This window comes from Triturus cristatus, chromosome 11, assembly GCF_964204655.1.
Source record: "Triturus cristatus chromosome 11, aTriCri1.1, whole genome shotgun sequence".
Lineage (NCBI taxonomy): Eukaryota > Metazoa > Chordata > Amphibia > Caudata > Salamandridae > Triturus > Triturus cristatus.
In genome coordinates, this window is record NC_140594.1 from 874273190 (window position 1) to 874288162 (window position 14973).

Sequence of the window (14973 nt, forward strand, 5' to 3'; positions counted from 1 at the left end):
GATTGTTAGTAACATCTAAATATCCAAATTCTAAGTTGCCCCATTGCTATATCAAAGTTAAAGCCTCTTCATCTTGAAATGAGTTCAAAGTCATTGATTCTGCTATTCAGTGAAATGTCAGAGTCCATTTCATCAAACATGTACTTCACATTGGATCATTTGTGAGAAGTGATGCTTTGGGATGCCTAGAAATCGGATGAAGAACAGGTTTGCTGAAACAGAATCTGACATTTCACGGATAGCAGAATCAGTGACTTTGAAACCATTTCAAGGAATATATGTAGTGTCTTTTAACAAACTACGAACTGTGGCCCATAGGGCTTGGTTGAACAGGCCTTATCAGTGGATAAGGCATACATGTGAACCTCTAGACTCAAAATCTTAGGTCACATGAGGTGTTTAAGAAGGTGATTCCATTAAAGTGAACACGGAAAAAACTGTTTTTGGAGCGTGTTCAGGGTTTAAAAAATTAATTACTTTATTTAAGTCTACAGAGCCACTTTGTTTGTTAGGCAGGTGAATATCAGTAAACAGAGGGCAACATCCACGAAATGGGAGCAATTCTACAGATGCAACGTCTTGTGCGTTGTCAAAGGTTATGTCCACACTTACCGTATTCCAAATACACGGTCTATTAGGAAACCACCAAAGAAGCACAGAATAACGTTAGGCCAGGAATACCATGCATATAACTGCATGAACTCAGCGGTGTTTACTTTCATGTCCTGTAAGAAAATAAAGATCAAAGGATGAACACAAAATATGAATAATGGCAAAAGAAAAACATGAGATAAAAATGAAGAAAAGAATTGTGTGTGCCTACTGAGAAGGACAATCTCCAAGCGGTGTGGATGCTGCTACTCAGGGAAATTATCACATTCGTGCATGCATATCAAGAGGTGTGGATTGCATATATACTTAAGATTAGCAAGTGGCTGGACCTTGAGGCTTTGTTTTTGAACCCGAGAAACGTTAAAGTTTACATAGATCATTTACCACAGCTTTTTTTTGCCAAATGTTCAGAGGAAAGGCTTGTCAAAAACTCATGAACGAACGTCCACGGCTGTTGCCTAAGCCCAAATCTGCACTTGCGTGGGCATTGAGCTCTACCTACTGTGCATAAACAACTTACATCATAGGTTTTTGCTAGTAAGATTAGACCCAAGCTCTGTACACTCTCTCATCGTACATCCAAGGCCATGCACGTTTGCTGCCTGTCCGTGTGATGGATGCTCTGTACAGAGTACCATGCAATTTATTCTCTTTTGTAAATATTATTCTTCACTACGGTCCCTATTCATTTTTCCATTCTTGATGCATGCAGGTTAAAGGCAGTGCAGGGCAGCCATGGAGTTTCTGCAAAAATTGTCAAGTGTGACTTTAAGCCACTCAATTGAAGTCTTTATACAGAGGACTATACGTGTACCTTGCTCTTGCTCTATGAATGTGTACTTTCCTTGGCTGCTAGTCTTAATTCTTGTTCTTATCCTTTGTGATTTTACATGATGATTGAATGTACATATTTTATCTGATTTTAATATACCTGATCCAACTCTATAGGCCGATTAGAAAAATAATATTGTCAGAATTTGACTGCATCTGATTTAAGTACCCTCATTTCTTCTTCTGAGACCTGCCCTGTATATATCTACAGGTGGTTCTGATAAGGGCTTCGGCCTTTTGGTGAGCTTATTGTAATGGTGTGAGGATATGTTGTCTCATTATATTTTGCTTACTGCCTGTCATGCATCTAGTACTGTATGATGTCTCAACTGATTAACTCTCTTTTATTAATGTGCCACTTTTCTTACTTAGAAATATGTATTTTTGTTTGGGATGTTTTTTCTGTTTAGCATTCCCAGATCTTGATTCAGCTATATACTCAGCACAGAGATGGACAAAGCTACACTTGTACGTTTGTTCTATCATTTTTAACGTAATGTTTGAGAATCCGTATAATATTAATCTAGAACTCAAATCCTCAATCAGTTAGAAAATGTTTAATTACAGAGGCAGTTTAGAGCTCATTAACCCTGGCTACAACCAGTTACTATAAATCAACAGCATTTATTTTATTTAGAAATTAAAAAAAAAATTATGGCAAACTAATTGTTTAGCCCCTGGGTCAACAGGCTTAGCATTTCAGCTATTGTTCAACGATACATTCTGAGCTCGCTAATTTGCCCAATAGGATAAGGAAGGAAGATCTGTAGACTATGTATATTTTTAAAAGCTATGTTGCAGTGTAGTTAATGTTTGCAAGGTTTTGCCTTCATATAATTTCAGGAACAAACGTATTATAGAGCTTTAAACCACTTTTAGGGACTCTAGTAGTGAAAGGGCCCGATTCAACAAGGTGTGTGCGTGTCATTAGGCGGCACAAAAATAACAACTTGCATCTTAATAGAATTCACGCTGGTGGAATTTTATTCTCATAAATTACACAAACATTGAACAATTTGAGGCTCCTGACAAATAATTTGCAAGCGGCTTCCTATAATGTACGCGCATTCAAAACTATTCTTCTGAAAAGATAGAAGGGGCTTTCCAGAGTGAGACAAGTATGAAAATACCCAGATTTAACAGGAGTGTAAAAAAGGGATTGCTGCATAGAGAAATTATTTCCTCCGAAAATGAAGAATACAATTTTGTGGGCAAATGTGCATTCCCTCGCTCCCCCAAGGTAGAGATTTCTACATGGTGAAATTTGTGCGTGATTACACTGAAGTGGTTGTGGATAGTCAAATAGTCTTCCATAGATTTCCATTAGTCCTGGGACTCATAGTAGAAATCTGGGGTCTAATTGGCAACTGTTGATCCAAGTAACAAGGGCTGCAGTATTGGCATCGCCATTTTACCACATTGGGTGACTTGGGCAAACTGCGTTATCCATGGATCAGTTCCTATACGTTTCAAAACAGAAAAAGCTTATAAATTAGGTAAATACAGAAGCACTACATCAATAAAACGGCTGAACATATTTTATTTCAAACTACAGTTAAAATAGAATGAATTATATGAGCATGCTTGCCTTGATGGAATTTCTGTAAAAGACTCATTCATGTAGAGGCATTAATAGGTTAATGGATGCTTGATATAGCGCAATGACTCAACCCTGAAAGGGCATCTCGGCGCGGAGGCAACAGACACATGGAGAAGCAGCCATTAGAACAGTCTGCCAGGTCTTGAGAAGTTTTTTAAAATGTGGAAAGTCAGTTCTTGCCCGAATGAACAAGGGAAGTCTGTTCCAGTGGTAAAGTGCAAGATAAGAAAAGGCTTGGCCACCGTACCTAGATGTTCGAATACGCCGGGGGCATAGAAGAAGTTTACTCTTTGATCTAAGATTTCTTATAATTTTCTGGAAATAAACTCAAGTGTTTAAGTTGCCACATGCTGTTAAAGAAAACCTGAACTGTACTGCTAGCTTCTGCACTTGACTACATTGTGTGAAGGTGAGCACATTATTTATTTCTTTGCTTTAGATCCCAAATCCAACAAAACTGAAATTCAAGGAAACGGCTAAATATTTTTATAAAGGGCTTTAGAAATAACTAGAAAGAAATCATAGCAATTATAAGCAAATATGTAAAACATGTATCCACATGCATCCTTAACAAAGGGTTATGAGCTAACTGCAGTAGTTTATGTCGTATGGGACTGCCAGGTAAGGTCTTCAGGGTACTAACTTCATAAAGGAAAAGTATTTAGACTAAATTTAAATATTATCAATATGGAAGAAAATGAGCATACTATCTCAGCATTGCATCACTACAAACATCTTATTTGCAACCTTCTTCAATAAACCGCACTTCCCATACACTAGCGTCCTCACATACATGTAACTTTAGCGGTCTAATGAGGTCTTCACACATTACACACCACATAACATACATACAATGAATTTTGGATAGTTCTTTCAGCCACTGGTTAGTGAGATTCAGCTGGCTTTTGCACTGACTCACTGAGTTGTCAATCAGCATTGATATCAGACCATAACATTTTGTGGCTCCGTTTCATCTCAAGGACCCTTCTCTGCATGCTTACATCCTTACCACCACACTCACTCATCCAAAGCTCCTGGCTTCTCCCTCATCCCTGTGCCACACTGATTTTTTTGGATTTTTTTAAATGTTCATTTTTTTAAAAACTCATGGGGTTTACAGCTGAAAAGTGTTACTGGGCCACTCGCTTATCGTTTTGCGCACTTCTCTTTTTTTTTTATTTTGCGGTCGGCTATATTGGAATGGTAACGTAAAAAAAGCGAAAACAGCCAGTGCTGAGTCACAATACATGAGGTAAGAAATAGGAGGGGCGAGCCCTAATCACCCGCATCCCAAGGGCTAACCAAACCACGATATAACACAAAACTGGCATGTGAGAAAAGATATCTGCTACTATTCCATCTAAATGACGACTTTTTTTGTGAACTTTTTGTGTGATGTTTTGCATTGTTTTAATATAAATGTGAATTTGATTGTTTTATGTATGACACCATACACATACAGTATCACATTTTCAGTACGGAAGAGTTGTAGAAAACAACTGGAAGTGTTTAAATAAAATAATTTATGAGACTTGTATTTCGATCAATGACTAATTAAAGTAATAATTTAGATGGAATAGTAGCAGATATATTTTCCCACATGCCAGTTTGTGTTATGTTGGAGTCACAATGCATGTGCAAGTATGTGTTGCAATAATAACCCGTGACACTGGCAGACATTTTGTTCTTTACTTTACTCTTACAACGTAGCCAGCAGCCAAGGCAGAACAGTCAAATCAAAATATTAACTGTGCAGGAGTGTACAAAAGGAAAGCAAATGGTCCCGTACCACTTTGCAGCTGTTGGGCTCACGCAAATAAAATAGCAAGTTAATTCCCATCGGTAATGCATTGTCTGATAGAGACAATAGTAAGCGGCAGATTCCTTACCTTTGAATTTCCCAGGCGTCAGGATAGATTCAGAAACTCTTGCTTTAGCACACCATTTGCGTTATGCTGTCTGGTGGCTCCATTTGGCACCGCGTGACGGCGTAGTTACCGTCTGTTTTGAAGTCACGGTCACCTGTATAGGCACTGACATCAGAACTTTTTAGGTCTCGCCTGACCCAGCGCATGCGCTGGTCTGGCGAGACTTTTTGAGAGGGCTCCAAAAAGTGCTACCAGGCCAGCCTAGACCTACAGTGCATATGCGCGGCCGCTTTGATGTTTGATCGCGATCACTTTTGCGGCCGCACGGCCGCTTGGCATAGCCAATAAGTCTCGCTTTTGGGACCTTATAAGTATTTAGTTATGCAACTGTTGCATGGCTAAACACTTATAAGGTCCCAAAGGCGAGACCTATTGGCTATGCCAATGCTCGTTTGTTTTTTCCACGCCAGAAGTGCAGAGCCACCAAGTAACGGACTTAAAACGTGTGCAAACTAGGGCCCTGAAAAAGGGAGTAACCCTAGCCCTAACAAAAACAGTCCGCAAAGGGGGGAGGCATGGGTGGGCCTGTAAGGAATCTGCAGCTAGATATGGTCTCATCTAGATAATGCGTTACCGAAGGCAAGTAACATGTTCACCTGGTAGAGACTTCTAGCTGCAGATTCCTTACCCTTGAATTAGATACCCAAGCCATACTCTCCCATTGCTGGGTTGCAGACCAATTTCTCACACTAGAAGTCCAGCAGGATCGAACAAGCAAAAGGCCCGTCCCTATGGACCAGACTGTTCAGGAAGTAGTGCTTAGTAAACGTGTGCAAAGATGTCCATGTTGCTGCCTGACAGATGTCCAGGCCTGGGACACCGTGAGCCAAGGCCCTAGTCTCAGCCTTTCCACTGGTGGAATGGGCCCTTAATCCCTCATTCGACTCCTTAGCCAAGGCAGAACAGATCTTAATGCAAAGAAGGACCCGGAAGAAATGGTCCTTTTCTGCACTGCCCGGCCCTTCTTAGCTCCCACGTAGCCCACAGAGTTGGTTGTCCACCCGGAACTCTTGTGCAGTCTAGGTAGAACAACAAAGCTCTTTTTGGATCCAGACAGTGGAGACGCTCCTCTTCCTTCGAGGGATGCAGGGGAGCTGAGAAGGAGGGCAGTATGATAGACTGACCCAGATGGAATGGGGTCACCACATTCGGTTAAAATTAAGCACGGGTACAAAACACCACTTTGTCTGGACCTCATGTAGGGAGGCGTACAAGATAGCGCCTGCTACTCACTCACCATCTGGTCAGAGGTTATCACCACAAGAAAGGCTGTCTTGATCGTAAGCAACCGGAGAGGACACCCGTGCAGAGGCTCGTAAGGAGCACACAAGAAAAGTGAGGACCAAATAAAGGTCCCACTGCGGCATAACAAAAGGAGTGGGCAGAATCAAGTGAGCCAGCCCCTTCAAACACCTATTTACAATTGGATACCTAAAGAGAGGGTTGGTCTTGCAGCCGCAAAAAAGCAGATAGACCAGAAAGCTAACCCTTAAGAGTACCCAAAGCAAAGCCCTGCTGGGCAAGGGTTAGAATGAATAGAAGAACAGTGCAAAGAGAAGCAGAAAGAAGGTCAATAGACCTTTCTGTACAGCGTAATACAAACTTCTGCTGACGGCAGGCATATAGGGCTTAGTAAGAGGGATGCATGGCTGCCAAAATAACATTGCATACTTCAAGAGGAAGGTTAAAAGCCATCAACTGCCGCTGCTCAATTTCCACGAATGGAGGCGCAGAGTTGACAGGTTTGGGTGGAGGACCCTCCCCTGCTGCAGCGACAGAAGATTCTCCTGAAGGGGCAGCCTGATGGGAAGATCAATGCTCATTTTCTGAAGTTCTGGATACCAGACTCTCCTCGCCCAGTCCGGAGCCACAAGAATGACTTGGGCCCAGTCGTTCCTGATCTTCTTCAGAACCATGAGCAGGAGTAGTTTGGCAGAAAGGCATACACCAGGCCTGAGCTCCACTCGCAACGAAAGGCTGCGCCGAGTGATAGCTGCCTTAGAAACTCCAGCACCCAGTATTGCTGGCACTGCGGATTCTCTTAGGGGGGGGTGAAAAGATCTAACGACGGATCTCCCCAGTGCTGAAAGAGACCTTGCGCCACCTCCGACTGGAGACGCCATTTGTGATCCGCTAGGCATCAACGGCTGATTTCACCCTCCCTGGCGTTCAGAGAGCCTGCCAGGTGTTGAACCACCAGGATTATGTCCTGCTGTTCCAGACATGTCCAGAGACGCAGTGTGTAGGAAGGCTGGATCCTTCTGCATGGTTACCTCCACTTTTTGCCCGGGGCTAAACTGTATTTTGACTAGTTTGACTGGGATCCCGCTAATCAGGACCCCAGTCTATCTGCTTCCTCCCTAAATTATTGTGTCGAGTACTTGGGTACACTCCAGATTAGATACTTGGTTACCCTTATCAGTCCCTAGTATCTGGTACCAAGGTACCCAGGGCATAGGTACCTCAGAGGTCTCCCATGGGCTGAAGCATGCATTATGCCACCCATGGGAGACCCTGCAAAATGGATCTACACGCCTGCCATTGCAGCCTGTGTAAGTTGGTGCTTGCACCACTTACTTAAGATATAAGTTCACTATATCGAAGGGTCACTGCACTTAAAACCTATAGGTCACCCCTATAGCAGGCCTTTGCAATCCTGAAGGCATGGTGCTGGGTTCTAAGTGAGAGGGTGCCCCTGCATGAGCAGGACACCCTGCAGCCTACAGAGCCCATTCTCCCAGGTTGTCAGTGAAGCAGCCATATACGATATAGAGGGGTACCGCCTAATTACGCGATGACCCTCTCGAAAACGGCTGCAACAAATCCGATCATGTTTGGTATCAAACATGTTGGAATCATACCCCCACAACGTAAACGGTGTGGTAGGTAGAATTCCAAGCACTGGAAGAGCCCTCCGTTAGGTTCTCAGTGTTCTCGGTACCAGTCTTCTAGACCGGGACAGCACAAAATGGTTGCTGTCGACCAGACACACATTTCTGTTCTCCTGCTGCCGAACAAAGCTCGAGCAGAGGAAGGTAGAACAATAAGCATCCTGTCACAGGGAGGTGGGACCACCTCCCAGACAGACTTTAGTGTATTGGGACCGGGTGGGTGCGCTTGCCAGCACCAGAAAGTCTGCATGAGGGGCACACTTAGTGTCCTTGTGCATAGTCCAGTTCAAACCAGTTCTGGGAGACGTTGGCTCCCGCTCTGGTGCGAAACTGGACAAAGGACATGGGAATAACCTTCCCCCTGTCCAGACCCTCCTGTTGGAGGATCGCATGAATCTTCCCAATCCTTTCCATAGGATACTTAAGGGCTTACCTGGGTGCAGGTCCCGAGATTTGTCGTGGGTAAGATTCAGATCAGACACCACTGCACTTCTACCGTCTGGGCACTCTGGACTTCGCTGGACTACGTTTGGCCTGACTTAGTCTCCCTTTCAGTCTGCTGCATCGTCTGTGCCTGTACATCATACAGGAACCTTCCAAGGCCTGTGAAGCATGCATCAAAGACACCTGAAGTAACCTCCCTTGGAGAGAAGGAGTCACTCTCCTGCATTTGCAGGCACCGCAACCAAGTCGACAGGTCTGCAGATCCTGAGCTCCTCTGGACTCCGTGGACTCTGCAACACAGGTGGTGGTTTTACACAGCTCCCGAGGCCTGCCCTGCCCTCGCAGCACGTTTGAGGCCAGTATCCCTCGTCGGGGTGGCACTAACCGAACCCCTGTGCACTGTGTCCAACTTGAAGTTGCAAAGGCTTGTTGGCTTCTTTGCAAGAAGATCTTTGGGCTCCAAGTAGCCCCAACCTCAGGCACCTCCAGTGACCAGAATCTTTAGCCACACCGCATCGTGTGCATCGTGGCCTGTGGTGAGCTCCTTGAGGTCCTGTCACGACTTCAGTGCCTCCGGCTTGTAGGCCCACTTGAGGGTCACACTTGTTACAATTGGGCTCCCCGATTGCTTGGGGCCTGCTCTGACTTCCCTGCCTTTGGTGAGCCCCTGGACCTTGCTGGTCCAGACCTTGCTCCTTCTTTGATTTCTGCGTGGCTTGCGTTGCAAAGGCTTGTCGGTGCTCCTGCCGGAAACCGACCCCTCAGCACTCGACATCCTTCGTGGGACAGCTCGTGCATGGCTCCTGATCTTCCTCAGCGTCGCCCGGTCCTCACAGCTGCAAAGTCAAGGTCATCGTCCTCCTCCCTGAAGCACCCGACATAGGAGAGCATTCCTCTTCAAAGTCCCCTGATCACTCTTAAGTAACAGAACTCTGTCCCCTCCGCTTTCAGGTAGTCCTCTTCAACAGTCTGGTGCAAGGTGCCCACTTCCATTAATGGACATCATATACCAGGCTAGCTTCTCACACAGGGCCTCAAGACAAAGGGTCCACAACCTCCCCCTGCCCTGCTTGTTGCAGTACCACAGGGCAGTGGTGTTGTTTGTGAACACCTGCACTAACTTCTCCTTGACAAAGGAAAGAAACGCCTTCAATGTTAACAAGATCGCTCGAAGCGCCAAGAAACTGATGTGGAGCCCGGACTCTGCCGGAGACCAGTGTTCCCTGATCGCGATCTCTCCCAGATAGCCGCTCCATCCCAGAAATGATGCATTTGTCACAACTGTGAGATCTGGTTGGGGAAGGGAGAGGGGTCTGCTACTGACCCAATCGCGGTTCGTCAACCACCACCGCAGATCTCTCGTAGTTTCTTCCGAGATCTGGACCACGTCGGTGAGATTTCCCCGATGCTACGGCCACTGGAACTTTAGGTCCCACTGCAGAGCCCGCATACGCCACCTGGCATGCTTTACCAACAGGATGCAGCCTAGGAGTCAGTCTCACCAAAGTCCAGAATAGAGGCTGAAACATCAGAATCAAAACCTGAATATCTGGGACTCGAGGCTCAGGAGGATAGGTTAAACTACACTGTGTCCAGAACAGCTCTGATGAAAGGGAGCACATGAGAAGGAGAAAGGTGCGACTTCGGCACGTTTATAGAGAACCCCAGCCAATGCTCGAGGTTTGCCGTTGTCTGATGGTGGGAGACGACAGCCTGGGGAGAGGACGGATTCAACAGCCACTCAATGAGGTAGGGGAAGACTGACACCCCTAACCTGCACAGATGAGCTGCGACCACCACCATCACCTTGGTGAACACCCGAGGGACTCTGGTAAGGCCGAAAGGGAGCACAGAAAACAAAGTGCTTGTGGCCCACCTAGAACTGCAGGTAACGCCTGGGCCTGGCAGGATGGGGATGTGGAGAAAATACGCATCCTGCAGGTCCAACGCTACCATCAAGTCTTCTTGGTCTAAGGCAGATAAGGTCTGAGCTAAAGTAAGCATCTTGAACTTCTCCTTCTTGAGGAAGAGTGATACAAAGATATAAAATGGGCCTCAACCATTTCTTCTTTCTCGGAATCAGAAAGTAGCAGGAATAACAGCCACTGCCTACTTCTGAATCTGGGAGCCTCTTTATAGCTCCCTTGGCCAGTAGAGCTGTAACTTCCTCCTGGTACAATTTTAAATGATCCTCCGCCAGCCTCTTTTGATTTGGCAGAATGGGATGAGGAAAAGAAAAGAAAGGCAGAGAATAGCCCTCCTAAATGATCTGCAAGACCCACTTGTCCGATATCATGGGTCTCGAATGGGGGAGATTGTGGATTCTTGCACCAACTAGAGAGGTGTGGTCTTGCAGAGTAAAACTAGGAGTGCTTGGAGGCTGTGGCTGTCGAGGGCAGGGTGGCTGATGACTTCTGGCTTCCATTCCTTGGACAGAATCAACCACGTCCACGCCCCTGTACAACTTGGGAAGTCTGGGATAGGGCTGACGTGGCTGGAACCCCCTTCCATTGCCACGAAAGGGGCGAAAGCTAGACTGGCCATGAGGTGTAAAAGAGAAGTCTCAGCATCTGCTATTTATTAATTTTTTTAACAGAGTTTAATATAGCATGAACTTGACCCGAATCAGGTATCAGAGCATTTTACATAGCACCAGTTGCATTACATGAGGACATTTTTTTTTTTTTTTTCGGCACGGGGAGATTAAGTGATTTGCCCAGAATCACAGGATGTTCAGCGTCACTGCCGAGACTCGAACCCAGTTCCCCAGATTAGAGTTCGACCGCCCTAGCCGTTAGGCCAACTCCTCTCCCCAAACTATAGCACGAGAGTCCTTGAATCTCACTAGGGCCGATTCTGCTTTGTCCCCAAACAGCATGTCCATCAAGTTTGCCTGGACATTGCCCGAGAAGCTTGTTGTTCTGAGCCAGGCGTGGTGCCGCAAGGCCAGTGTCGGTGAAATCCCTCTGTCCAGCGAATCAATCATGTCAAGGCCACACCTTATGGTACATTTTTCTGCTTCTCTCCCATCCTTAACAGCCTGAGAAAGCACTGCCCGGGCCTCCTTCGGACCTTGTAGCAGCTATTGCACAACCATCTCCCAAAGGGAGAATGTGAAATGGCAAAATAAGCATGCAGTATTTATAGACCGCAATGCTAGCCTGGAGGATGAAAACATCTTCTTCCCAACTGATTGCAGGCTCTTGGATTCCTTATCCAGAGGGGCGAAAGGGAACGCACCCTGGGAGGTAGAAGCCTGCACCACCAAGCTATCAGGGGTGGGGTGTTGGCTGAGGAACTTTGGGTCACCCGGACCCGGGCTATGGCAGCATGCAATTGACCTATTCACAGGAGCCCCTGTAAGTAAGTGCCTCACTGAAGGGCAAAAGGATTCAGAGGCTGGAGCACTTCCGGTCAGGAGATTAGGCACAGAGGGCAACTCCAGTGAAAGGACATCGGCTGCTCTCGCCCACCATGGCATATGGTGCCCCCTCCACTGTAGCCACAGATGGCGGAGAGAGCATGCCAGTATCTGGGGAAGTGTCAAATCCACTGGCCTTCCCAAGTTCTCCACACCAGTCCATCTGCTCTGCAGAAACATCCTGGTGTTCTAAAGGGGCAATAGACCCCTCCCAATCCTCTCCAGAGCCTAAAACATCATCAAAATGTTCAGGTGACAACCTAGAACCCACTGGGTTCTATCGATGTTGGAATTAGTGACTTTACGACTCGGTCTCGTCGGGGATAAGGATGGGGCTGGAACTGCCGGTGTGCACCGGCAGACCCGAAAGCACCGACTTCGGGTTCGAAGCCGGAGAAGGTCACAATGGTTGGCCGGCGCTGTCCGGGACCCGGGACCGAATTCCTGAGGCCCCACCAACGCCATAGCCTGAGCTGACAGCATAAAATCTGACTAGGCCCCTTCCTACCCCGCGGGGCCAGAGGGCTTACCAGGGGAGTCGGCCCACTCAAACATGCGGTGCATGGCCTTGTAAAAAAAAACTTTAATTTGAGCAAGAGCGCTCCGCCTCCTGGAAAGGGAGGGAGGCGCAAAGTCGACCCTTGTTCTGGCTCGTTAGGACCGTGCCTAGACGTCGGTGCTCTTTACCTCATTCGACAACGGACAACAGTTGAGGCGAAGATGAAGTCCACTTGGACTTCTTATTGTGCCTCTTCCCCGCGTGTCCCGATGACATCGAGTAGGAGGAAGAGGACTTGGGGCTACGGGAGCAGTCTTGCGACCTCTTTTTCGAACGAGACCTCCACGGAGTCTCGCTGGATTGGGTTGACTGCTTGTCCGCAAGGAGCTTCATAGCCCGCTCCCGCAAGGCCTTCGGAGCCAAGTTCCGACAGTCCAAGCACGACCGAGTCGTGGTCGCATTCGAGACACCAAAGACAGACGAGGTGGGGGTCGGTTACCAACATCATGCATTGACAGGCATTGCATGGTTTAAATCCCATCTTCCTTGAAGACATCCTCACACACGAAGGAAAAATGGCAAAGTCGGCAAAAGTCGAAAAAGGCCCGTCATAAAGCGACAGAGGGTTAGCTCTTCTCCGGACAGGCGATTAGCTGGCGCGGAAAGAAAAGAACTGAAATCCGCTTGCCAGGGTGGCATCTATATAGGTGTCTGTGATGTCATAACTGACACGAACAATGCCGGCGATGTCACGCAGAGCCGAAAGGAGCCACCCGACGGCACGCGCAAGGGGTATTGCTCGAGCAAAAGTTTCCGGATCCAACTCGACGTCTAGAGAATTCAAATGTAAGGAATCTGCAGCTAGAAATCTCTATCAGATAAGAATACATAAAGAGCTTTGGCTAAGTTAATATGCAAACATTCACCTGCTAAAAGGTACTGGCTATTACAATCAATCTAAAACTGTGCAGAAGAAAATGTAAGGCATTGAGCTAAAAGGTGAAGGGGTTCGCAGTCACCCTTACAGGAGGACAACATACTGCAAATCAGCTAGAGTTGTTTTATATTAGTTAGTATGACTTAATGGCAAAGCAAACTGCAGAGCTTTATTCCACTTACCGCTTGAACCTGGATTTGAAGAGCTGCAGGGTTATCATAGCAGAAATAGCTGCCTAGTGGGGAAAAAACAACTGTATCAAAAAACCTGTCTTTAGTCATGTCTTTGCTACTTAATTTCAAAATAATTACGGCAGTAAAAGAGGTATTTAGTTAAAGGACAACTGTCTCTCACTTGGGCAATACTAACACTACTATTAAATAATATTTATGATGCTTCAGGAACAAATGTAGGGCATTTATTATGAAATATGATTTAACAAAGATTGCTAAATAAGTGAGGCTTCCTCTTACAAGGCTGTGTCAGCCACCTATAGATTGGTATGGGTGATGGAGGAAGAGCAATCTAGATCTTCCCTAGACCCTCTGCCGGCAGCAGCAATAAAACAGAAGGCCCAACTCCAGGCATGCTGATCTGTAAAATTTCAAGCCAGTTTCTCAGGGAGGTAATATTTGCAAAACATATAACTCAAGCAGTTGTGGCTCACCGACAAAGGAAATACCTCCCAAAACAAATCAGTTCTTTTCTCTGAGACCCAGTATGGGAGCAGATGATGATACTGGTTGCTTTTCAATCATGTTTCGGTTTAGGAACAAAGAACACACAGTTTGATATAAGAGGGAAACACCTCACAACCACAGATAGGAAAAACCTGATATGATTATGTAATTTGTATGTATCCTTTGATACAATGAATCAACTAAACCGAATGAATATCAGGGTTAGGTTATATAATGGAAAGGAAAGATGAAGGCATGGCTGACACTCATTCACAGGAGGTCAAGTTAAGTCCTTTTGCGTCCCAAACTCGATCGTACATTGTAAAGATCCAGAAAGCTCATCCTTCTAATTAATGGATACATGCTGTCACTGGTAGGAATAATCAAGGTGCATCAGCTGTAGTACAAAATATACACCGATGACACTCAGTAAATCATGCAATAGGAAGATGGTAGGGAAGGCCAGCAGGTAGGTTACATAACTGTTTGGGTGATACCTTTAAAGATAATGAGAGTGAACCAGCTGGCCCTTCATGGACCCAAGATATCTTTCTTATTGCTGAGAGTAGCTTTTCAGCCTTGCTCGTCTGACCACCGGAGAAAGTATAAACTCCATTGACCGTTTGAGTGGTGAAGGACACATCTCACAAGAAACTATTGTGATTTTGTGATTACGAGTGCAGGATCGGGCTAAACACTGGCCATGCTGGAGTTTACCAGCACATAATTGCAATTATCAAGAATGATAAAATAAGAGGGAAAAAAAAACAATGCGAGTTCAGCTGCACTAAAAAACAACTGTTGTAGTGTAGTTCCTATATCCCGGATAGCCTCTGCGCATTGGAATAACATACACTATAGATTTGACATAGGACTTCGGTCAGTATGTCTCTATCGAATATATTAAACTTAATTACTTGTGTGTGCCAGCTAACTCAGAGGTCACTAGAAACTTCTCGAATATACAAGAAGGGATTAGTCTCTGACAACCGCATAAACATGACAACTTTGTTTCCCTTTAGAATCGGAACAGTCTCAGAATCATGGAAACAATAGATAACAGTTTCACTCAGTCAATCGTCCATGCTTCGTTTCTACAGAGTTGCACAGAAATAGAGAGACGGACGGTT

At 45.7% G+C, this 14973-nt stretch overlaps 1 protein-coding gene across 2 annotated transcripts in view; it reads right to left on the reverse strand.

Annotated features, from left to right (window-relative positions):
• Nucleotides 1-14973, reverse strand: part of MFSD1 (major facilitator superfamily domain containing 1) — a 166860-nt gene that overhangs the window by 128277 nt on the left and 23610 nt on the right. For both annotated transcript variants that reach the window (XM_085634734.1, XM_085634735.1), the window contains exons 2-3: nucleotides 13346-13398; nucleotides 613-725 (exon numbers count right to left, since the gene is read on the reverse strand). In XM_085634734.1, coding sequence (XP_085490860.1) covers nucleotides 613-725; nucleotides 13346-13398 — 166 coding nt within the window. The remainder of the gene's footprint in view (nucleotides 1-612; nucleotides 726-13345; nucleotides 13399-14973) is intronic.